Source organism: Lonchura striata, chromosome 28, assembly GCF_046129695.1.
Source record: "Lonchura striata isolate bLonStr1 chromosome 28, bLonStr1.mat, whole genome shotgun sequence".
Classification (NCBI taxonomy): Eukaryota; Metazoa; Chordata; class Aves; order Passeriformes; family Estrildidae; genus Lonchura; species Lonchura striata.
In genome coordinates, this window is record NC_134630.1 from 4216184 (window position 1) to 4240347 (window position 24164).

Here is a 24164-nt window from a genome sequence, read left to right on the forward strand (position 1 = left end):
GAAACCACCCATGGCTGATAACTGCGGGTGATTGAAGCCCAGCGTGAGCGGCCTGTGCAGAATGTCAAGGCTGTTTGTGGGAAGCCGAGGGCTACCCTGGAGTTTCAGGAGAGGGGACAGAATCACCGGCTAGCTTTTCCCTGCCCTGATGTGCCCCTGTGCAGCTTCCTCCTGCCCTCCAGTGCCACGGGGACCCTGGCACACCGCTGGGCAGGATTTGCCCCACACGTGCTGCCTGCAGACCCCAAGCAAACAACTGAGAGCCTCGAAGAAGGAGAGCTGGGGGGATACCCAGGCTGTGTCGTGGAGAAGATGAAAACGCTCTGTCTCAGCGCTGATAATTCCTCCCTTCTCGTGGGTGTGGGATGGCTGCGGGCCGGATCCGTGGGGACACAGATGTGACAGCGTGGTGCTCCGAGGACACGGCACGGACCCCCCGCGCTGGAGCGCGCAGGGGAAGCTCCGCACGGCCCCGCACGACTTTTCCCCACGGGGGCCCGAGGCTGCGGGCGGTGCCGCCCGGTACCGGCCCGGCCCGGCCCGGCCCGAGGCTGCGGGCGGTGCCGCCCGGTACCGGCTGCGGCGGGGCCCGGGCCGGGTCCGGCGGCTCCGGGCGCGGCCCCGGGGCGAGGGCGGGACCCGGCGCGGCGCTGCGGCGCCCCCTGCCGCCCGAGCGCCGCAGCTGCAGCCGGGCCCGGGGGCTGCGGAGCCCGGCCCGGACCCTGCCCGGGATCCCGGCCCGGACCCGGCCCCGGATCTCGGCCCGGACCCTGCCCGGGATCCCGGGGGGCTGCGGAATCCGGACCGGACCCTGCCCCGGATCCCGGCCCGGACCCTGCCCCGGATCCCGGGGGGCTGCGGAATCCGGCCCGGACCCTGCCCCTGCCCCGGATCCCGGCCCGGACCCGGCCCCGGACCCTGCCCGGGATCCCGGCCCGGACCCTGCCCGGGATCCCGGCCCGGAATCTGCCCGGGATTCTGGCCCGGACCCTGCCCCGGAGCCCGGCCCGGACCCTGCCCCGGATCCCGGGGGGCTGCGGAATCCGGCCCGGACCCTGCCCCTGCCCCTGGCCCGGATCCCGGACCAGACCCGGCCCCGGACCCTGCCCCAGAGCCCGGCCTGAACCGCCCCGCCGGGGGTCTGCAGAGGCCGGAGGATCCGGTCCTGCTGCTCGGTTTCCCGGGCCGAAAGCACCGTTTCGTGTCGAAGGATGCCACGGAGGGGAGGGACCGCGGTCCGTGCTGAAGGCTGCAAGCACAGCCGCGGTTCCTGCTGCTCATCGGGGCCTCGGGGAACCGCTCCTGTCCCTCCTGCCCTGGGCTGTGCCCTCAGGGGAGACCCGGGACAGGCAGGCAGGCAGAAGGAGAATTTAAGGAGTCTGTGATGGAGCAGAGACTGTGTGCTTGGGAAACACAATGCAGCTGCAGCAGGAACACTCCTCTTGCCTCCAGGAGCTTTTTCTGGTTGAAGTCTGGATGCACCCCTGCCTCTCAACACTCCAGGCCTGGCACAGGCTGACAGGATTTTAGAGGACCTGGGGCACCTGTGAGAGGAACAGACAGCTCCCTCCAGCTACAGCACGGGAAGGGAAAAACTCTGGGCCTCCTCCTAGGCTGGGATGGCATCCCTGGCACAGGGAATCCTGCCCTGCCTGGAGGAGAGCACTTGTGGAGAGCAGGAGAGGATCACACAGCAGAGGCAGGGACCCCATTCTTGTTTTGCCATCATTATACACTGGACTGTTGCATCTTGGCCTCCAAAAAGAAGACAGACTTCTGGCTCACTTTCAAATTAGGTTTTTAATTAAATAAATAACGGCGAGGGGCCTTCAAGGCAGTGTCACTTCACAGTGTAGGGCTGGGGGGCAAGGGAGAAAAGAGTCCAGCATTGGGAGCAGCTCAAAGTGAATGTGCTTTGTAAGAAGGAAAAAAGAAAACCCCAACAAAAAAAAAAACCAAAAAAACAAAAAAAAAAAAACAAAACAGAACCAAACATCCTCCCCCTCCCTGTCCCAGCCTTTTTCACCCCTCTCCCTCAAAGTTATGTGGAAAAAGCGCTGCACTCATGTTGAAAGACCCCATGCAAATCTGTAAACAACACTGAAGGACATAAAGAGATTTCTGCCTCAGCCAGCTCCCCTCTCCTTTCACTAGGGCTTGAAATAAACCAAAAGAAAAAAATGGTTTCAGGAAAAGTAATGGAGGAGATGCCAAGGCCTGGCCCTCCCTGGGAGGGCTGCCTGTGCTCTCACCCTGCCTCCTCTTCTCCCTTTGGCCAAGGAGCTTCCTCTCACCCCCAGAAAAGGGGCATCACAGCGGGCAGTTCCACTGCAGAGCAGGCACTCGTGTTTGCTTTCTGTTCCCAGCAGCCAGGAGCAGCTGGAGGGGCGGCCTCTGCTCACCACATCTGGCTGGCAAAGCCAAGCCAGGTGAAGGCAGCTCCACGTGCCTGGGGCTCAGCACCTCCAGCACAGAGCTGGGGACTGAAGCAAACCCCTGCTAAAGCACACAAACCAGATCTGGGGCTTAGGAGGTGAGAGACAAGGTCTAATCCTGACATCCCGTGGGGCTGTTGGATGCTGTCTCCCTGCTCCTGCTGCAGGGCTAGGCACAACTTCCCAGGGCCAGGTAAAAGGAGGGTGCAGGCTCCTGGGTTTAGGTGCCTGCCAAATCCACTGCCAGCAGAGCCAAGTGCACAATCACAGCCCCAGAGCCTCCACCAAAACCCTCAACCCAAGCCCCTTCCCAGCTGCAGAACACATCTGGAGGACCCACAGCTCTGTCTGCACCAAAGCCTTGCCCAGCAGGTGAGTGGAGAGCATTTCCTGCATGGGAAAAGGAGAATGAGAACACACTGAGCCAGTGGCCAATCCCAGACCTGGAACACACCTGGGAAGTGAGGCAGCTTTGGATTACAGCACACCCAAGGACAGGCTCCCGTGGCTCTGCACAGCACCTGGCACCTCCCTGAACATGGCAGAAAAGCCACACTTTCCTCTCAGAACAGCCTGTTTTGTGACACAGGGAGGGACAGGGATGCTGTGCTCCCCTGCCTGGGACTGTGCTAGCACCCATATCCCAGGCATCCTGGGAGCTAAGCAACCTCCTCCCTCTGCTGACAAATTGTTGGAACAAACTGGGAAGTTACAGATCTCTTCACCTGCATTCTACCTTCTGGCATTTCAGCTCAGAGGAGATCAGGACATCCCCAGCCAGCAGCAGCAGCACAGCTCCTGGCCAGCATCACTCTGAGTCTAGGAACTCCTGTTAGTCCCGAAGAAGTTCTCCCTGGCCCAGCACTGCACGGGAAGGTGAGAAGAACTCAAGTGCACAGGATGCTGCTGCACACGCAGCATCCCTTTCCAAAACCTGACACTTCTGCCCGAGGGCTGGGCCAGGCCTGGTCCCACCTGCAGCTGGTGCAGTGTCAGGACACGTGGCTGCTGGAGGGGGAAGCAGCTTGTGCCAGCCTGTCACGAGCCACGGCTGCTGGGAGGAGGTCAAGGTGAGTGCTCCTACTGCAGCACGAAGGGCCAAGACTCGTCAGCCTCCCTTGGCATCGCCATGCCCGTCTCTGCAGGAAACTGCCCTGCAGCCTCCCAGGCTCTCAGACCCCCAGCCTGCACCCTCACCATGATGGTGACACATCCCTCTTCTCAAAGCACCTCTGTCCTCGGACTGTCCCGCTGGGGCCAAGGGACACGTCCCCTGTGCCGAGGCAGGGACTCTCTGAGCGGACTGGCATCACCCAGGGTGACACACGGCCAACTCAGGAGGGGGGTGAGGGACCTCCCCACTCAGGAAAGCCAGCCACCACGTTGCACAATTGTGTCAGGATACACTGGAGCAGAAAGGTGTTTGGTTTCACTGCAGCCTTGGATCGAGGAGGATGGAAAGACGGATTCCGACCAACAGCTCCAAACTGTCCCTGCAGGACAGTGGAAGTTCCAGAATTTCACTCAGTCAGGTCAAAGTCCTTGCTGGGTCTGTGACAAATTTGTGACTGGAGACTCTCACTGTGACAGAGGCTCTGACCGAGCCACAGGTGCTGGGCAAGCCTGATGAGCAGTCAGGAAGGTATTTACATCTCCGATGCCAATGAGACCGAAATCTGTGACCGATAAGGACACTTGCGCAGGGGCCACCACTGCCTCAGGGTCTCTGTCCAAATCCACAGGGCCAGCAATTAAAGGCAACCCCTCGTTAATGTCTGCAGGGAGAGTGAAGTCCATGGTTATTGCCTCAGCAGAGTTCTGCAAGGTCTCCTGCTTCTCTGGCAGTCCTGGTGCCACGGGTGGCAAAGCAAAGAGCTCGGGCTCAGAGGGGGTGGCAGTGTGGCGTGGGCAGGGCACAGGGACGGCGCCCGAGGACGTCTCCTCCGAGGGGTCAAAGGAGCAGTTGGTCTCCGAGGGGGTGCTGCACTCGTAGCCCTGCCCCGACTCGCTGATGCTGCCCAGGCTGCAGGCCGTGCTCTCCACGCTCAGGGGCTCTGCCCAGGTGGGCACAGCCAGGAGGGAACAGAGAGGGGGACAAGGAAGAGAAAGCCACAGTAAGTCCACAGTAAGTCCACAGTAAGTCCCACTTAACCCCAACAGTATTTGTTAGATGGCACAAGAGTTTCTTTGTCACAGCAACCAAGATCCCCCATCAGCCCCTACCCAGGGAAGGCAAGATGCCGACAGCAGATGGGAGGCCATCAGTGTTTCTATGGAAATTAAAGGAAACCTCACAGACATACTGCAAGATAAGCCAAACCCTAAATCCTATCCCCTCGTGCCAACAACCCCTGGGAGCTGCCCACACAAAGCCTTCATCTGCTGTAGGACAGTGAGGGAATGAACCCATGTGGGGCTCCCTGCAGATCTCGCAGCCAGCTCTGTGTGAAAGCAACTTGCACCAGACTTCTGAGGCCTGAGCCCAGCCTCTGGAGGAGCTGCCTGTGTCAGTGCTTTGGAAGCACCTCATTCAGGTGTCCAGTGCACAATCCTTTTGTTTTGGGAGTGAGCTAGGCCACCCCTTCAAGCCCAACACAGGAACAACTGTTTTATAAAGTCACCTCTGGTCAATGCAGAGACAGACAATGTCAGCATCTGCTGACACCAAAACTCCCTGGCAGATGGATAAAAAAGGGTTACCTGTGCTCTCAATTGCTATCTGATCTTGACCAAAGTGAGCATCCAGGCAGCCAGCTGCAGAGGGAATTGGTGGGGAGCTCCGAGAACGACTCGTGTTTTCCACCTCAACCCCATCCAGGTCATTGTCAGTGAAATCCCTGTGGGGAAAGAGAGAGAGCCTTGCCACCACCTGCTGAGCAGAGAGATGCAGGCAGGAGAAAGGATGACTGGGATTAAAACCCATCCACAAATAAAGCAATGGGACTGCAGAGACATCACTAGAATGAATGTCCATCCCTCCCTCCTCTGCAGAGCCTGGTTTAGGCTCTGCCCTGAGGAGGTGATCTCAGGTAACAGTGTGGCCAAGACCAGCCCATGATAAACCAAAATGGGCTCTCCAGCTTCCCCCAGTTCTGTGAGCCTCAGCCTGCTCCAAAGGGAAATAAATACATGGGAACATCCAGTTTTTCATGAAATGACTGCAGTGGATCATTAGTGTGTCAGCAAAGAGCAAGTGATGAGAATATATTTTCCCACCCTGGGAAGATTTCAAATTGCAGGTATTTTCCTGTGTTGCATCAGAAATAGAAAAAAAAAATCTAAGCCTTCATCTGATGTTTTTAATTGATTCAGCTTCAATATTTCATTTTGACCTATTAAGAGATTTCCGTTTCAATCTTTTTGAAAAGGTGTATTTTGAAAAGTACCTTCTGTAATTAGCATACATTTCAAAGGGAAGAATTTGCCTCAAAGGGAAATTAATTCAGATTCCAAACCACCAGAAATAAGTGCATTTTAGAATTTAAAAACCTCCCTTCCCAAAATCTCATCAAACTGAGCTCTTTCACCAAGTCAGCTCTGAATCCCTGTTCCCCAGTCTTTTGTGGATGCATTTGATTGAAACAAAACTGCTTTTGACACACAGAAAAGGAAAAGGAAGTCCACAGTTGTTTTATCTTCCCTCCCCACACCAACTGAGTGTTTGTGCTCTGAGCACGCCCCGTGCATCCCTCCATCCTCCCACCCGAGAAACCTTCTGGAGAAGAAAGCGCAGTCTGTTAAGCGGAGGTGCTTTGCAGCAGGAATCTTCACTGGGAGGTTAATATTACTAATTTTAGTGTGAGAATATTCCACGCACGTGGCTCCAGGGTGGAGGACGTACTTCTTCCTTCCTAGACGAGTCTGCTGAGTGAAGTAGTCGTAACGCTCGGATTTTTTCCACATGTAGTAATACTCCACGCACTCGCCCACCGACCGCGTGCGGACCTGAGGAGAAACACCCCAGTCAGGACAGGCACCCCCATCCAGGTGCATCTCCTGGAGCAAGGAGCTATTTTCCCATTTAACCAGCACAGAAAATTAGAAGTGCATTACAGAGATTTACATTGCTATGGACACATTGCTGCAGAACAGAAGCACGTACTGAGGTTTCCGAGGTGGCCAGAGAAAAGAACTCCCCACAGCACACAGCTGCTGTCACAGACCCGTGTGGGCCACACACACTCGTGCAGGACTTTCCTGTGCTTCCAGCACCAGCACACTTAGCAGAGAGAGCAAACCTGCATCCATTGTCACTGGCCAGCGTCAACATGCCTACAATTAACCAGTGGTAGAACTGGACTCTCTGGTTCTGCCAACTCCCAGCACAGCAGCATGTCCCGGGGCCCAGCTCTCCCTACAACAGCATCTGCCATTCTAGAGGACCCCAGGGGACTTTACGAAACATCCACATGCTCAACTCACTCATTCACAGAAGTACTGCAAGGGCTGAGAGTTTGGAAAGAACTTTTGAGACTCCAGAAAGGGCTAATCAGTAATTAACTGACATCACTCATGCAGGTCAGTGGTGTTTGTGACTTCTCCCACCTGGAAAATAAGGCAGAGCAGGGCAGTGAACAGCCCATCACCTGCTGGCATGAGTCAACACAAAGCCTGGGATTGGAACTCGGCCATCCTGAACTGCCTGTGTCAGCCGAGGCCCGGAGCACACCTCTGGTGCCCAAGCACCTGCCTCCTTCCCCTGCTCCTCACCTGGGGGGAGCAGCCTTACCTTGTTTGCTTGGATAAGGTGAAAGTTTTTCCCATGGACCCTAAAGCCATGTTCAAAATTTCTACATTCTTCCTCGCTCCAGGCACAAAGCTCATCTGTAGCAGAAAGAAAGAGTTGGGGGAGATGTGCACAATCTAGAAAGAGTTGCATGTGCCTTGATGAACCCAAATGAGGGGGGTCCTCACCTCTGATAACCTTCACGTTGAACCGTAACCTTCGCAGTGCCTCTTCTGCATTGAAGTTGCATTTCACCAGCTCGTACAAAGCCTGGGAAACAGAAGGAAATCACTCACAGCACGTACCTGAGCACCACACCACAAACCAGCCCGCTCATGACTCACATCTGTCTCTTAAAACTTCTGTTTCCCAGGAGCCACCTTGCTGCTAACCCCAGCCTGACCACCAACAGAGATTATCCCACTTTTTAAGGCATTGTATTACAAACCCTGGGACTCAACAGATGCAGTCCCACCAGAATCTAACCTGGCTAGCTTGAAGTAAACACAGCTGCTCTGAAATGGTTGATCTGCTGACTTTCCCAGTCTTCCCAATGGGAGGGTAACCAACCTCGCCAGAACGCAGCTGGGCACACACCCTCACTTATCCACCAGGATCACTGGAATTTGACCTCATTCTGCCCTCTGTAGGGTACGTGGCACTGCTGGGCCAGCACCACCTGGGTTTGTGTGGGCTGCAGGAAGCCCTGAGCTCACCTGCTCGTTGTCCTTGACCACCTCTCCCTCTGGCAGGCTGGTGCTGGACAGCTCGTCCCACTGCCGCTTCACGGCGCGGTACAGGAACTCTTCCACCTCCCTCTCGGGGAGGATGTTTGGGTCCCAAAGCAGCTGATCTTCATTCTCATAGGCTAACAGAAAAAGCACTGAAATAAGATAATCAAACAGAGAATTCTGCTGCTTTTTGAGAAGTGGTCTGCACGGACATGCATGGGGGAGACAGAGGAGGGAGGAAATCTTTGCTTGGTACTCCAGCTCGGCACTAGAGATGACAAACATCTCTCAAGGCACTGCATGTTCCCTCCTGATTTTGGAGGCAGATAAGCCCTTTATATCTCTTTTAGGGCCTTTGGCACGGGCTCAGCTTGTTTCCATTGTTTCAGAAAGGTTGGCTGACAAAGTTTTTGTTATCATATTCTCAAAGATTGCTGTTTTGATTAATTAATCCTGGCAAACAAAGAACATTTTAGCTTTCTAAAATTTCCAAAAGCTCAACAAGCTGGCACTCATACTGCACTCATTACTGGACACAATCTGCAAATCAAGGCACCTCTGTCTAGTCTGCAGAAATCCCAAAATCAGAAAGAGATCACCTCCAGGGAGCACTGAATGACACTAACTCACTACTTAAGGAAGATGTCAGAGAGAATAAATCACAGCATCCCCAGATGGGTGTTCCTTCTCTTTGGCTACAGCTGAGACCCCCTCCTGTCACACCAACCCAGTTCTCAATGAGCTTCACCAATTCTGTCCCTGTGTTCCCAGTCCTATTAACTCAGGCTCGTTTCAGCCAGTAAATCTGATTGTCAGCACTGAAAGCTGCCGAGCCTGGAGATCCAGAGCAGGACTGGAGATCCAGAGCAGGACTGGAGATCCAGAGCAGGACTGGAGATCCAGAGCCCATCAGAACCTCCTGCCAGCAGCCCTACCCCCAAACCAGGCACAAAGAAGAGGCTCCCTTACCTTTTTGCCTGTGCCTGTTTAAACGGAGGATGGGAACAGTGGCCTGGTACTGAGGTCCAACCATGATCTCCTGAAATCCCACGACAGAGAGGTGAGAAAATTGAAATGGGAAACGCTCCACGCAGGCTGTACTTCATGATTTATGGACTACACCACTACAAGGCTGATTTATTTACTGGTATCCGCCTCTGTCAGTATTGTTTCTAGTGAACCCTGACTATTTTATAGGGTAACTAAGAAGATTTACTACCAACCAGATAATACTGTGGGGACCTTCAGCATTTACATAGTTTTAATGTAAAGGATCTATGGCAAGCAGCTAAGGTTGGAAATAAAGCAATGCAGAGGTTCTCCTGCAGCCTTCACAGCCAGGATGAATATGGAAGACTGCTCCTCTCTTTAGAAAGAAGGTTCCTTCTCAGTAAATCCTGCTGGGAATACTGCAGAGCATTTCACCTTTATAGGGCTACAGCTGCAGATTTAATTTACCAAGGCACAGCAGCCTTACTTTCCTTATTTGACACAGAAGATAATTTCAAGATTATATTAAAAACCCCTCTTGTAACCCACATCTGCCACTGCCACCCATAAAATGCAAGGCATTAAGAAGTCAATTGGGGAAATAGCATAGTGCTTTGGTGTCATGCATTTTTCAAACTCAGGAGTGCCCCTTCCCAATGCACTCAGGTCATTTACCTTCTTACACTCATTGGATGGGATGGAATCCACCTCTGAGTCCTCAGCCATGGAGGAAGCACATGGTGATGAACATGGCTCTTTGTCTTCATCAGCAAGGAAGTTGTTTGCTTTGTGGGAAAGGAAAAAAATCTGTAGTTACAAATTTTTTATTCTGTTCCTTTACGTTCCCTCTCTTTCCCTTCATTTTCTGTCCTAAAGTCCCTTTCAGCATGGTCTACAGTGACAACTTACCTGTATTTTAATTTTCTCACTTTAAGTAAAAGAATTTGGACACTTGCCACATGGATGGCCAACTTGGGGAAGCTCAGACTCCTTAATATTGCAAAACAGCAGAAGAAATAACATCACTTCGTGCAGAGTCCCTGTCACGTGCTTTGGCTTCCCACGTATATTCCAACATTTAGGAACTGCCACAATCCATCACTCCATTACTACTACTGAATTTATTCACTTGCAGAGATGTCAGATGAGGTACTGATCTTTCAGACTGCAATTACAGCAGGCAGCAAAACAATTCCCACTCTCTCAGTATTCTGAGAAAATTCTCCCCTCATCCCACTGCTCATCAACGCTCTGTCCTGTCCTACCCAAAGCCCGGTAACGCCTCTGCCATGCAGACAGTCCCTAGGAGGAAAAGTGGAAAATCTGATGTCAGGAGACTGACAAAATTAAGAGAACCAATTCTCACCCTCCCCTGCACATCATATGTAAAAGTGAACAGCAGCTACTTAGGAACTAGTGACACATACAGCCAGGCTGGTTTGGGAATAAGTCCGATGCATCGTGGGACGTGACGGATGGAGTCAGATCATCAGCTGAAGATTGTGTCTCCTCCTCTTCTTCCCCTGAAAGCAAATCCTTCGCTATTTGTTCCTTTTAACAACAACAAGAAAGTGAAAAATATTTTTAAATTAAAAAAAAATATACGAGGGGGAAGTGAGGCCTAGAGTAAAAGCATTTTTGGCCAACAGTGGCCACATCCACAGATCTCTTCACCCTCCCACAGCTTGTCCAAAGACAGATTCTCTCTCACACTCCCACCACACCCAGACTATTTTCCCTAGAAGCACTTTAACAAGTGTCATGAGTGGCTTCCTATGGAAGCCAGACAGTATGAGCAAGCATCCCTTTCTGTAGAGCTGCACTCACAGCAAATATCTCAAAGATCCTGAAGGAGGAAGAAGGGAAAAAACCCCCAACCCCAAAAAACCCTCCACTTTCTACAGACTTGAGCTAGAAAAGAGGAGCCAAGGCTTCGTACAAACTTTGAAGATACAAACTTTCCACTTTCTACAGACTTGAGCTAGAACAAGAGGAGCCATGGCTTCATACAAACTTTGGAGATACAAACTTTCCCTGGCTCTTCACACACCAGCACGAATGTGCAAATACTTGTAACCAATCTCCATACAGTTTTTACATTTTGAAACAGATATCCTTTCCCCCTTCTCCTCTTAACACCTTACACTGGTGTTTCTGCGCCTGGTGTTCCTCACCGGGACACCAGAACTAGGCAGGCCCCTTCCAACCCCTCTGAAATGGGGGAACCTCAACCCCATGTGCAGACACCCAGGCAGAGAGCTGCTCTCACCTTGTCCAGAGTCATGTCAGGGAGGTTGGGAGTGATGTCATTGCTCTCACTGTCCTGCTCCGAGATGGGATCTGATGCCTCATAGCCATACAGTGCGAGCAACTCCTCAAATGGCATTTCACTGCTCTGAGCAAGAGGAGGACAAAGCTGCATCAGGAAGAGAACAACCACAAGAGCACCACACCAGCTGGAACACCGGCAGAGGCAGTCAGGCCACCTCTGGGGGCTCTGAGAAGCCTGAGGTGTCACTGCTGGGACTCATTGTAACCTGTCCCTCTCAGAGGTATGGAAAAGCCAGGAACTTTCACCCCAAAGCAATATAGTCTAGGGCATTTTAAAAATACCTTTATTTTTATTCTAGATTTCAAATAGGTACCAGACAGCACAACTGTATTAAAGCAGAGGAAGGGAAAGAGCAAATCCCTGTACCACTCTTGTGCCTGGCCTGAAGAGACATTCCCTGTCACCAAGATCAATTTGTGTTCCACTGAGGTCTCTGTGGGACCACCCACAGCTGAAGTCAGGGCTTCACACAGCAAACAAGCAAATCCTCCAGGTAATTTCCCTTCCCCTCCCCTGCTGCCTTTACCTGAGAGGCACTGAAACTCTTCTCCAGCTCTTCTAAAGATTTCTGCTTCTCCTGAGTATCATCTTCCTCCCTTTCTTCCCTCACACCGTAGTTCTGGGAAAGGATCTCTGCCAGGTTCAGTCGATGATCAGCTGAGCCCATTGACACAACTGCAGGGATCAGAAGAAGTTGGACACTAGCACCACCATGGACCAAATCTTGAGATGCAACAAAGGCAGGGATGATCCCTTCTTGTGTGTGTGCAGATATGATAAGCCAGAGGAAGAGATTAGGCAGAACAGAGGGGAACAGAGATCCCAACTGGCAGCAGTCACTTCATCAGCACAAAGCCTGGTTCTGTGCACATTTGAGTCCCACAACTGACTGGAAGCTGGATCTGAAGCTTTTCTGGGTATTTGTATCTCACTCCTCACTGGATTTGCTAGTGTCACAACCTGTGTGCACACATTGCAGCCTTTCCTTCGCCTGGGGGCATTTTTAGGGTAATCACCCCTTACTCAAGAATGATCAAATAGACATCTGTAGGAGCTTTGGCATCACCCCTTACTCAAGAATGGCTAAATATTACTTTTTATCTCCTACTTTCATGGATTTCCCTTTGTCCCTTTTCCCTCCCTGCAGGCCCATGAGGTGCTTTTCTGGGATTGTTGCCAGTGCCATTGCACCTGTGTCCTTGGCCAGGGCCTTACCTGCCATGACCACGCTTGCAACGAGGATAAATCCTGTGGAATCTGGGAAGGGGTCTTGGGATACACCAATAAAAGTGAGGAAAAAATGGGGGAAAAGGGTAATCCCCCCTTACTCAAGGTAATCACTCCTTACTCAAGAATGACCAAATAGGCACCTGTAGGAGCTTTGGCATCTTTAAGCCTTTCCTCCCCTGTCAAACAGCATGGGAATCAGAACAAGAGGCTCGGGAGGTGTTGCAAGGAGAAGGGAAGTGATCCCAGTAACTTTGTTTCCTCTGGAAGCCAGACCAACAGACAGAGGGAGGTGAGCCTGGAGGTACCTGCAGCGCTCTGAAGGGCAGGATCTCCAGGACATAGGCCACGGGCTGGGTAAGGAACCACCCTGGGGCTCTGCCGGCCAACAGAGGCCTTCAGGAAAAGAGAAAAACACAGCTGAGACAGCTCTCCTTAAAAACACACCACCCACCCTTCCACCCACTTCGCCCCACCAGCAAGGTCATTGAAACTCAAAGCAAAAGTTCCCCAAAGCCCCAGAGGCAGTGTTAGGAACTGTGCTGCTCAAGAGAGCTCATCAGGTGTACTGAGCAGTTCTTCCTGGCCTCCTCAGCTTCCCCTCAGCCCATGTGTTTCCATTCCATCTATTTTACCTCCAGCACTCCCTTCACTACTTATCCCCCCAGAATCTGAGACCACAGACCTTTTGTGGCTTAGATCTTCACTTAAAGAACAACCTGGACCCTCAGCTGTTACTCTAAACACACACATTGTGTCTGAGCACAGCATTTTTAGGGACTGACCCTTCAGAGAGCAGCCAGCCACAACACCCTGGCTTCTCCCTGGTGCCTCCACTGTACCCAGGAGCAGAGAAACAGCTGAGCAGGCAGAGCCCCAGAACAGGCACCTGCAGGGTGGCATTTGGTGCTCGGTCACGAGGTCAGGCAGCAGCATGGGCTGAGGAAAACAGCCCAGACAGAAAATCTGCTGCTCCTCAGGCTGCTGTGCATGTTCATCAAGTTCAGCCTAGGCAGGGAGCAAACAGGTGAACAAGCAAAGCTTTTGGGTGACTGACAGTACCTGACTGCAGAAGAAAATCCCAGAGTCAGCCCCCAAGTTCCCAGTGACATCTCTGTAGGATACTCAGCCATCAACAATCTCAGCTCTGCACCATCACTACTCACTTACACAGCTGGAGCCAGGACATTTCCAGCCTTCCATAGGAGCTTCTTACAATTTATTTAAGAAAACACAATATAGCTTCACATTAAAATCTATCGTCTAATAACAAAGCAAAGTATTCACCAAAAAAAGCCACCAGAGACTGTGGGTTCTGATTAAGCTCCTTCAGCTATCAACATACAGACTGGAAATTCCATAATAACCAAGAAGATGCCTCCAGTCCATCATCCCCCAAGATAATCCCCCCAGAGATCTGGCTCCAGACAGAGCTCTACAACTGTGCACACGAAAAGAGAAGGGAGAAGTTATGGGATGATGAAAGGAGAAGGGGCAGACTCCATTTTGAGGATGGCCATACCAGGAAATGACTCTGTAAGTCAGGAAAGTGTCAATGTGCCTTTGTTGGACTTTGCTGGAATGTGACCAAGCACAAAACCCTCTTGGGATAAATCCTTCCAAGAAAACAAGAGTGGTTTCATGGAAGGGGTGTGGTGTACCCTTACTCCCTCCAGGTCTTGGACAGCCTACAGAACTCACTTTGCTCAGGCAATGATCTGTAGATCAATGGCACCTCCTTGCCTGGGGATCAATAAGGCCTCTGAAAACAAAGATTGAAGCTGTTGGCATGGATGGGCTGGCTTGAAAAGGTGTCAAGAATACTTCAGGAACAAGGAAATCTCCAATTAATAACCACATGCTGAAAGGAGGAGGATTGGCCACTACAACAGTGTGACAATTCCATAACTAATCAAGAGTTTAATTCTCTGAAGCAGTAACAGAGCACCAGAGCAATGGGAATGCTGGAGTCACCATGGAATAACCAGCACTGCTCTGCTGGGGCTGAGGACACAAGAAACACACAAAGCAAATGGCCCATTCCATGCCCAAATTTGAATACATGTGGAACAGAACAATCCCTCAGATTACTCACAAATCCAGAAGACCACAGAAACAAGAATCAAAGGAGTAAAAGAGAAAGGCTTAAAAATGCAGCTGATGACAGAATATTTCTGATTGCCCTGATTATCACTGCCATGGGATGTGGAGTTACTTAGTCTGCAGATGAGGTAGGTGCAGCCTGACACTTCAAATCCAAACACCACACAGGAGGCAGAAATGCAAGAGCATGGCACGCAGCAGAAACACAGAGAATGGTTCTGGGCCAGGGTGTCACTGCTCCTGCTGAGGGATTCCACGAGTTATTCTCCCAGTGCACTGTGATGCTGGAAATTTGCTCCTATGCCCATGGGTCATAATCTTGAAGGGTCAAAAAGGGAGATTAAATTCCTTTAATTTCACTTTACTATCCCCAGCACTGTTTTCTTCCTCCCAGCTTCTGCTGCTCAGGCATAAGAGTAACTTTCCTCTCAAAGTTACACTGAGGTTGGTCAACTACTCACTCTGATGTTTGTATTTCTGGGTGACTCCTGCACCCCCCCCTTAGGTGTGGACTCAAGGCTTTGAGCACATGCAATGAAGCTCAGCCATCATTTAGGACACACAGGGCAGAGGCAGAGTCTGAGCTCTCTGCCCTGACAAAGTAATTTCCCAGCATGAGGCCAGTTGTGTCTAACCTGAGAAAACCCTCCAGACTGAAGCCACTCTCGCAAAAAAGTGAGGAAAAGAAAGAAATTTCCCTTTCCAGTGCTACCCTTCAATAACTAACATAGTTTCTTGAGCCAGTCTAACACATATTTCATATCCAGTGAGAAGCCTTCCTGCTTCCTCTGCCTTGTGCACACTCCTTGGCCATGGGGCCATTTTCCACAAACCCCAGCTGTAGCCAGAGGGAAGCTGCAGGGATGGAAAGAGATTTATCCTGCAAGTTATGTCTCTGAAAGACCGAAGAATAAACAGATGACAGAACACACAGACGACCTTCAGCACTGCCCACGAAGATCAGGGCTCCATCACACCTGTGCAGAGATGCTCCACAGCCAAACCTCATCCAAGAGACAGTGACAATTCCTGGATGTCCCCTGGACAGACCTCTCTGAGCCACAGCCATGCAAGGCAGCACTCTGGCCCAAAAACATGCCCAAACAACACCCTGGCACAAGTAAATGCAACAACCTTGGTGCTCCACCAAAGGCCAAAGCATGGTGGGTGGGCAAACAGGCCAGGCAGCACCTTCCTCATGTAGAATGCTGAAATAACCTGGAAGAGAAGTCCTGCTCTCACACAGATGTTGGCAGTACCAATGGGGATCTGAGATCCTGCCACAGAGTACCTGGAAATCTTCCCAGCACCTTTGTTCCAAGTTGTGCCCACCATGAGGGTCATGCCATAGGAATGAAGTGTGCATGTGTCACAACAGCCATTACAACAGGTCAAGGATATTTGAGGGACATGGCAAGACCTGATGGGCAATGGCATCACCAGCTCAAAGTGGGACAGAGCAATGAGCACAAGACACCAAGGCAAACACGACACCAAGGCAAACACGACACAGCAATCGGGGAGGCAGTGGGGAGTCCCCACCTGGCCCCCGGGCAAGGTGGCGAGAACCATCCTGGCTACCCAAACCAAACCAACCATTCCCGACACCTTCTCAGCCCTCTGCCATTCCCAGGACCCTGATCTCAGTGCTCAGGGCGCCTCTCACCTGAGAGCCCCTTCCAACAGCTCCACACCCCTGAGCCCATCTCCAGCGACCCCAAACAGTGCCGGGTCCAGCTGGGCCACAGCCCCGGGGCTCCCCGTCCGTTCTGCCCCCGGGCCTTTCCCGCAGCCTCTCCCCCCGCGGTCCCGCAGCCCCTTCGCGCCCCTCTCCGGGCCCTTCTCCGCGGGTCAGGCCGCGGGGTGCCGGGGCTCTCCCGCCGGATCCCGCCCGGCCGCCCCTTCCCGTGCCCGCTCCCGCCGGCGCGCCTCGGCCCGGCCCGCCCCCGCCCCTCGGCCCGCTGCCGCCCAGGGCCTCGGCGTCCCTCGGGCCCCCGCCCCGCCGGCCCGCGCCGGCCCATCACCCCGCAGCCGCAGGACGGCGGCCTCGGGCAGCCGCGGCTCGGGGGTGCCGCTGTGCCCGCCCGGCCGGGAGCGGCCCCGGGCCCGGCGCGACCCCGGCGGCGGCGCCGCGCTCACCTCCGCCATGGCCGAGCGCGAGCGGCAGGGGGCGCGGGGCCCGGATGCGGCGGCGGCCGCTGATTGGCCGCGCCCGCGGGGGCGGGGCCCGGATGCGGCGGCGGCCGCTGATTGGCCGCGCCCGCGGGGGCGGGGCCGGGCCCGGCGCGGCCTCAGCGGCTCCGGGGCGGGGCCGCAGGCGGGGCCGTGCCGGGCCCGGGGCGGCCGCGGGGCGCCGGTGTCTCGTAGCGAGGGGTGGCACGGATGGAGGAGAGTGGAGGCTGCCGGTGCCCGCCGCAACGCTCCCCGAGTACCGGCTGGAGCGCTTGGTCGCTGCCGGAGCCGCCCCGGGACCGCGGCTGCAGCCCCTCAGGGAAGTGAATCCCCCGGGCAGCGCTGGTCCCGCGCCCTGGGCCGGGTCCCTCCGGCCGGAGCAGGCCCAAGGACGGTGCCCGGCTCCCCCCGGCCGCGGGGACGCAGCGGGGACCACACAGGTCAGACGAAAAGCCGTGCTCACCAGCCCAGCCTTCTTCATGTATCACGAAGCTTGAACCTCCAGGGAGCGCTTTCAGGGGTCCTCACTGATCACTCCCGTGATTAAAAGTCACTGCATGTCAGAGTTCACAGAAGAGGGAAATAACGGCTGGAGCCCAGTGAGAAGGCCTATTCCAAGTTCCCATTCCGAGTTTCCAGTTCCCATTCCCACTTTTCCATTCCCATCCCCATTTTGGCTGTGCCTCGCAAGGACTGGGGTGTAGGTACTGTCTCACCGTTCCTTGCTGTGGCTGTGCTTCCAGAACCTCAGAGATGCACTTGTGGAAGCTGCCTGATGGGTTTTTCCAGCTCTGTTTAACTGGTGGTGACCCCATGCTTCCAGAGAACAGCGTTCCAGCACAACGAATGAACTCATCTCCAGGGATTCCTGAAGTGAATGGCTCTGTCAGGCTCCCCTCCATCCCCACAGCCCCTCGGGGACCCCCTGATCCCTCAAGGAGTCCAGCAAGGCAGCCCTTCCCTCAGGGTGTACAGTGACATGGTGACCTTTGCCACCAGATCTCACCATACAAGGAGTCCCGTGAGGCATCATCCAGCTCATGCCAGTGCCTGTGCCCGGATCTGCCTCTGGCTGTGCCCACAGAGGCCTCGTGCTCAGTCTCTGGGAGCAGCCTCTCCACCCTGGCAGCTGGCTCCATGCTGGGTTTTGCTCATGCTTCTGAGCTCAGGAAGCAAAGTGTTATCAAGTGCTTCTGAAGTGGTGGTGGCCCTCGAGCTGAGAACCAAAGCACTTCACCAGCCTTTTGTTCCCTTGCTTGGAGCTGTCTGGCTCTTCTCAAAGGACTAACAGTTTGCAGATGCTGTTTGTTCAATAAAAAGGGTAACCTTGCCTCCAGCTTCAGGAAAACGTCTGCAAAAACTGCTGATTTCTGCCTTGTTCCCAGCAGTGCATTTGGGTGCTCTGTCACCACAAAAAACAGAGAGGTTGGGGGTTTGTGTCAAGGCCTGAGGTTTGGTTCAAGGCCTGCAGTTTTGGGTTAAGGTCTGGGAAGATCCCCACTGGTTATAATCCTGGAGCAGTGCCGTTGCCAGCTTCTGCTTCTCCAATTTAGTGTTTGCACTGACAGAACCAGGCTGAGTCTCCTCAAGCAGCTGCTCTTCCCTCAGGGATCAGTGAAACTCCTCTCAGGAGACACCTCCACTGCGTGGGACACCCATTTCTGTCCTCAGAAGGACCAGGCTCTGAAGGCAGCACATTGCCCATCCCTGCTGCCAAAGCCATCATCCTAAATCAGAGATTTTAGTGCCTGACATTCGGCATTCTGAGATTTTCAAAGGCATTTTAAAAAGCCTGAAGGGCAGTGGAATTCCAGGTGGGTCAGGCTCTGCAGGTGTTTGGGAGTGATTGGTCAGGACACTCCCACAGCAGCTCTTGTACAATTGCTGCTCTGTGGACAGAGACAACAAACCCCACATGGGTGAAGTGGCTTTGGCTGAATCTTGGGTTGATCTGCCTGCAAAACCAGGGTGACCCGACATCCTGCTGTCCTTTCCTCCACCTGTGCCCTCCCTGGTAAGCAATTCTGCTTCTTGGAAAAGCTTTGCAACCCTGAGACAAAGGGCAAATTCTTTCTCTTTGATGCAGCTGAGCCACGGAGTGTTTAGCCACAAGGGATGGTAGATAAAGAAAAGTTTACAAGGATTAAAAGAGCAATGTTGCTAGGAGGTGTCAGTATTGGTAGAGTGTAGGAATCTGTGGTATTGATGATTTTGAAATTGCAAAAAGTCTCTGTCTGTCAGCCCCGCTGCCAAAGCAGAAGCCATAATTGGTCTGTGCTGGTTCCAAGGTTGTTTATTCTGTTTATCTCTCACATGTTCTGCTGCCCTGCCCAGCTCTGTCCTGCAGGGCAGCGTGTGGGGCTCTGCCCTCAGTGGGATGTGACAAACATTAAATACCAGAAACTCCCTGGGCTGGATTTACAAGAACGTGCCAATATCTGTCACCTACGTTGGACAGTGTGTCCCCAGCCTAAACCAACAGAAAAATGCCAACACCACAGTGAGACATGGAGGGCATGAAGAAGGAGAAAAAGGACAAGGCACACCCAATTTCCTCCATCTTGTGCCCTTTGGACCCCTCATCTAGAATCCTAAAATTTTACTTTTGCATCTGTGCCACACTTAATTATTACTTATATCAAACACTCAGAGCTTGTAATTCATGCTGTAAGATTGAAAACTCTTTTCCATGGCCAGAGATCACAGCCAGTGTCTCTGGGGGCTCTGTCCAGGGGGGTTCCTTACCCCTGCCAGGGTTCCAAACCTGCCAGGGCAGCCAGAGGGAAGCTCTGGATTCCCACAGGAGAGGACTGACTCTGCCCGGGAAGGGCGAGGTTTGTGTCCCGCCGTGGGAGCAGGATGGGCTCGATGCCGAGGAGGGCACAGACAAGCTCGGACTACAAAAAATTCTGTGTTTCAGGTCGTGTGAGGCTGCTGACAGAACAGCTCCAAGGCTCAACAAAGCAGCTGTGAATTAGGCTTTGGAGAAGCATCAGTTCTCACCAATGCTAGATGGAGCTCTGCTACTCCAAACACCGCACCCGTGCAGGCTTTTCCGATGAGTGTTCACACTTCTGAGCTGTGCGGTGTCTCAGGATCCGCCCTGGCTGTCAGCTGCCCCACACAGCTTCCAGGGGTCTTTTCCAGGTTTTCTGAGGCTGGGGTGGCTGGGTCAAGGTCAGCATCATGGCTGTATATTGTAAATGTAGGAGAACCCGCTGGGAAGAAATGCTGATGTCTGACTCCAGTTCAGAAGGCTGAATGATTTCTTTATTCTAACTATATTATAATACATTAATATCCTATTTAAAGAAGATTCTAAAACTACAAACCTACTTTTTTAATCTACTATATCTAACTAACAACTCGTTGAGACCCTCTGTTGAGAGTGCAGCCCCAGGTGGGTTGGATTGGCCATCAGGCTCAAACAATCCTCACCAGAATCCAATCAAGCAATCACCCCAGGTAAACAATTCTCCAAACAGATTCCACATGGGAAAACAAGGAGCAGAAATAGAAATTGTTTTCTCTTTCTTTCCTCTGCGCTCTTATATGAAAAATCCTGAAAGAAAGAAGAATGTGCCTGCAACAGCTATATAGTTCCCTTCTCATCCTGTTCTCCTCCCAGCCTGCCTCCCTCCCTTCCTCTTTCCACTTCATCACAACCCACAAATGGAATTTATTTACAATCAAAATACTTATCACGGTCTCTGCATGGCTCACAAAAATGAGTGTGATATCTTCAGATGTAAATCCAGTGCAGGCTTGGGCTTGCACAACTGGGATGAGTCCTGCAGGTCAGATGATGCCCAGGCTGCCACCCCAGGTGCTGAAATCCCAGCTGGCACTGCAGGGTACAGGCAGGAGGATGAGGTTTGACAGCAGCTCAAGTGGGCACCGAGGCTTTGCAGCTTTGCAGCCTTTGTGCTGCCACAGCTGCCAAATAAACAACCCCTGGGATGGCCAATCCTTTCAGGATGTCAACATTCCAAAAAGGCAGAGAGGACAGGAATGTCTTATCCCTCGCGTGCTCTGCTGTGTGGTGACAGCCAGAGGGACACCCAGGGGACAGCAAAGTCCCTCTGCTGCCGAGGGACACTCGGCTCGCTGGCAGTGTCCCCCTGACCTGCTGCTCCCCCACAGCTCCTGGGCTTCCATGGGGTCAATCCTGCACTTGGTGGAGCTCCTGCATTTGACATACGTGCTGTGTTTCTTGCTGGTGTCAGTAATTAATGGCAGATGCTTGATGAGGGGTGTGTGGAAGCCAGCCATGCCTGGGTCCCCGTGCCCCTTTGCCAGGGCAGGGTCTCCATGTCCCCAGGAACCCCTCATCCACCTGGCTGGGCAGCTTGACCCCCTCCAGCCTTGGGCCTGTGCCCAGCAGCCCTTGGCTGGGCACACAGGTGTGTTTGTTTACCTGTGCCCATGTCCTAACCCCCTCCCCACCATTCCCTCCGTGCTTCTCGGGGGCTGTGGGTGTGTAACCCCCCGAGGGAGGGAGCTAAATGAAAGAGTGCTGATGAGGAACTCATTAATTCTGGTGTCTGTCAGCCTCACAGGATGATGATAAAATGCTGCATCCTTCTGGAGCAGCGGGAGGTGGCAGCAGGACCAGGAGGGAGCAGCTTGGCCATCCCACACCCCTCCCTGCAGCCAGGCCCCCCATCCTGCAGCCTGACATGGAGCTGCATCCAGCCCCCTTCCTCCCCTGGATCACCCAGGAGGGGTGGGAGTGTTGTGGAGGGGATAAAGGTGGATTGTGCAGCCACCATGTCCACCACAGCTGCAACCCTGTGGCAGCAGAGTTTGGAGGGATGTGTGGGCTTGGATGGCACCTGGAATGGGGATGATGCCCACCTTTCCAGCCCCTGGAACAGGGATGATGCCTTCCTTTCCAATCCCTGGAAAAGGGATGATAATCAGGGATGATATCCTCCTTATCAACCCCTGGAATGGAGATGATGCCCACCTTTCCAGCCCCTGGACCAGGGATGATACCCTCCTTATCAACCCCTGGAATGGAGATGATGCCCACCTTTCCAGCCCCTGGACCAGGGATGATACCCTCCTTTTCAACACCTGGAATGGAGATGATGCTCTCCTTTCCAACCCCACAACTGGAGATGATGTCCTTTGCAGCCCCTGGAAAAGGGATGATGCCCTTCTTTCCAGCCTCTAGAACAGGGATGATATCTTTCTTTTTTAACCCCTGGAATGGAGATGATGCCCTCCTTTCCACCCTGTGGAATGGAGATGATGCCCTTATTTCCAACCCCAGGAATGGGGATGATGCCCACCTTTACATCCTCAGGAACAGGGATGATGCTTTCTTTCAAGTCCCATGCACACACAGGTGCTTTGGCATGGCCAGCATGTGACCCCATGCCCGTGTGTGCCACTGCACGGGGTGGCACCTTCCCAGGACACCAGCCCGTGCTTCTCTGCCTGCCTGGACTCTGACAGGCTCTGGCAGCATTCCTAATGAATTCAGTGCTGCCCTTCACATCAAACAGCCACAGGAGAAGGCATTTCTCGTCCCCATCTTTATTCAATGTGCCAAACACGCCACTCCTGGGCCTCACACTCACAACATATTGTTCACAGCTGCATCTTCAAAAGAACCAGGGGAGAAGGAGGGGGGAGCTTGTGTGGGAGGCATGGAGCGTGCTGGGGCTGCTTGTGGTCACCAAGTCCCATCAGGGGGGAGCTGAGAGCCCCTGGACACCACTGCAGCTCTGCTCCCCCGGGCTGCTGGGACCTGGCTGTCCCCAGCCATCCTGCAAGGCCATGCGAGATGCCTCAGACGAGGTCTGGGGCTGGTGGAGCAGAGGGGCAGGAGGTGGATGGGCAGCAAGGGGGCTCTGTCCTGCTCAGAGCTGCCTCTGCCCCCTCCTGTTCTTCCCTGCTCCACTCTCAGCCCAGCCCATCCATCTTACAGGACTGAAACCCAATTAGGGTGCCAGGGAGGGGGTGGTGCAGCGGCAGAGATGTCCATTAGCCTCGGGGATGGAGATGGAGCGATAGGAGCTCTAATGGCCTCGCCAGGACTCTGATGACAGCCTGGCTGCCACAGCTGCAGCGGCCCCTGACGCACTGGGGTGACACCCGAGCGCTTCAGCCCTGGTTTGCAGCCCGTGACAGCGATCTCCATGCAGATTTGGCCTCGTGTGTGCTGAAGCCACTCCAACACCCACAGGAGCTGCCCCAGGGGCGGCCCAGCCATCTGATTGTAAAGCTGCTCCCTCCTCACCCTCCCTGGTCCCATTGGAAGAAGGATATTTGGCAGTGGAGCCTGCTGTGCTCTGAAGTTTAATTAACCCTGTCTCCCCCCTGAACAGGCTTCCCTTCCTCTACTCAAATGCCACAAATGATCCTTTGCAGATGCTAATCTGCAGAAGGGGAAAAAAAAAAAAAAAAAAGATTCCACATTTAATTGCAGAACATAAAGATATTACAGGGTCATTAAAACACCATGAATATGGAAATGAAATCCACAGGCATCCATGCAGATAATGGCAGGGAAAAGGGAGTTGCAGGTGAAGCTGAAAGGTGGGAAGGTGGGAAGGTCAGCTCCATCTGGATGCATCATTAACCCCACTCCAGGCAATCTCCAGTGGCCAGGGGGTGTCTGGGACCCGCAGCAGGGGGAGGGTGGTGCTGCCCCGGGCAGAGGCCAAGTGGTGAGGATGGGCCCTTGCTCTGGGGGTTTTGGGGATCAGCCTCTGCCTGCAGCTGCAGGAGCCTCCAAACATGGCTCAAACCCCTGCCAAACCTGGGCTGTGACTTTGGCCGTGGGACCCGACAGCCCAGGGAGGGATGCTCAGATGGTTTTGCTCTTCAGGGCCTCCTTCCCACCCCGGGCCAGAGCCAGGCTCAGTCCCCCGTGTGCCTCATTACTGGGTTGATCCCAACACCCTGGCTCCCCTCCACCCCTGCTCCCTCCCACTGCTCTCGCTGCCAGTTGACACTGACGTGAGCTGCTAAGTGGAAAAATTTAATAGGGGCCTCGCTAATTGGAGCCCAGACACCAGGAAAGAGAGAGACACAGGCCAGGGTGGCTCTGCCACCCGGCTGCAGGCAGGGCCAGTGGGCAGGGTGCTGCTGGGCCACAGTCACCTGGACTTGGGGGCTTTGTGCCATGCCCAGGGTGCTGCCGTGCCTCTGTCCTTGCAGCCTTTGGGACGTCCCCAAGGAGCTCCAGCCCCTGGCATTCGGGTCCTGCCTGATGGGAGGCATGGGTGAGGAGGGCGTGGTGCTGTTGACACCTCCGGATGCTCGGGACCCTCCAGACCCCCAGCACAGCTCTGCAGTGTTGTAGTGCCGAGCTCCAGAGCCCCCCTGCCCTCCCAGCAGCAGCTTTTGCCTCCAGGGAGAGCGTGAGGAGGAGAAAAGCAGATCAGAGTTATCGCCGCATCTCCTCGCTGAGCTGAGAGCTAAATGTCAGACCA

General features: G+C 53.8%; 1 protein-coding gene across 6 annotated transcripts; it reads right to left on the bottom strand.

Moving 5' to 3' along the window:
- Positions 1–1781: 1781 nt before the first annotated feature.
- Positions 1782–16707, bottom strand: MIER2 (MIER family member 2). 6 transcript variants are annotated; one of them, XM_077788798.1, is made up of 13 exons: positions 16684–16707; positions 12750–12837; positions 11741–11889; positions 11152–11277; positions 10310–10433; positions 9558–9667; positions 8862–8931; positions 7878–8029; positions 7350–7431; positions 7165–7259; positions 6253–6380; positions 5136–5272; positions 1782–4489 (listed from the first exon to the last, which is right to left on the bottom strand). In XM_077788798.1, exons 1-13 carry the CDS (start codon positions 16690–16692, stop codon positions 4014–4016), a joined length of 1746 nt encoding a protein of 581 aa, XP_077644924.1. In that variant the 5' UTR covers positions 16693–16707; the 3' UTR covers positions 1782–4013. The 6 variants fall into 6 exon arrangements, with proteins under 6 accessions (XP_077644924.1, XP_021395787.2, XP_021395790.2 ...); XM_021540112.2 differs by having other exon boundaries at positions 6148–6380; XM_021540115.2 differs by having other exon boundaries at positions 6277–6380; positions 7878–8044.
- Between the last annotated feature and the right edge of the window lie 7457 nt (positions 16708–24164).

Excerpts from the sequence above, each read along its gene's own strand:
- MIER2 (XM_021540110.2), bottom strand. Across the intron at positions 10,434-11,151 it reads CTGACATGACTCTGGACAAG|GAACAAATAGCGAAGGATTT; the intron begins GTGAGAGCAGCT and ends TGTTGTTAAAAG. Across the intron at positions 5,273-6,147 it reads TGCGCTTTCTTCTCCAGAAG|GGATTTCACTGACAATGACC; the intron begins GTTTCTCGGGTG and ends CTTTCCCCACAG.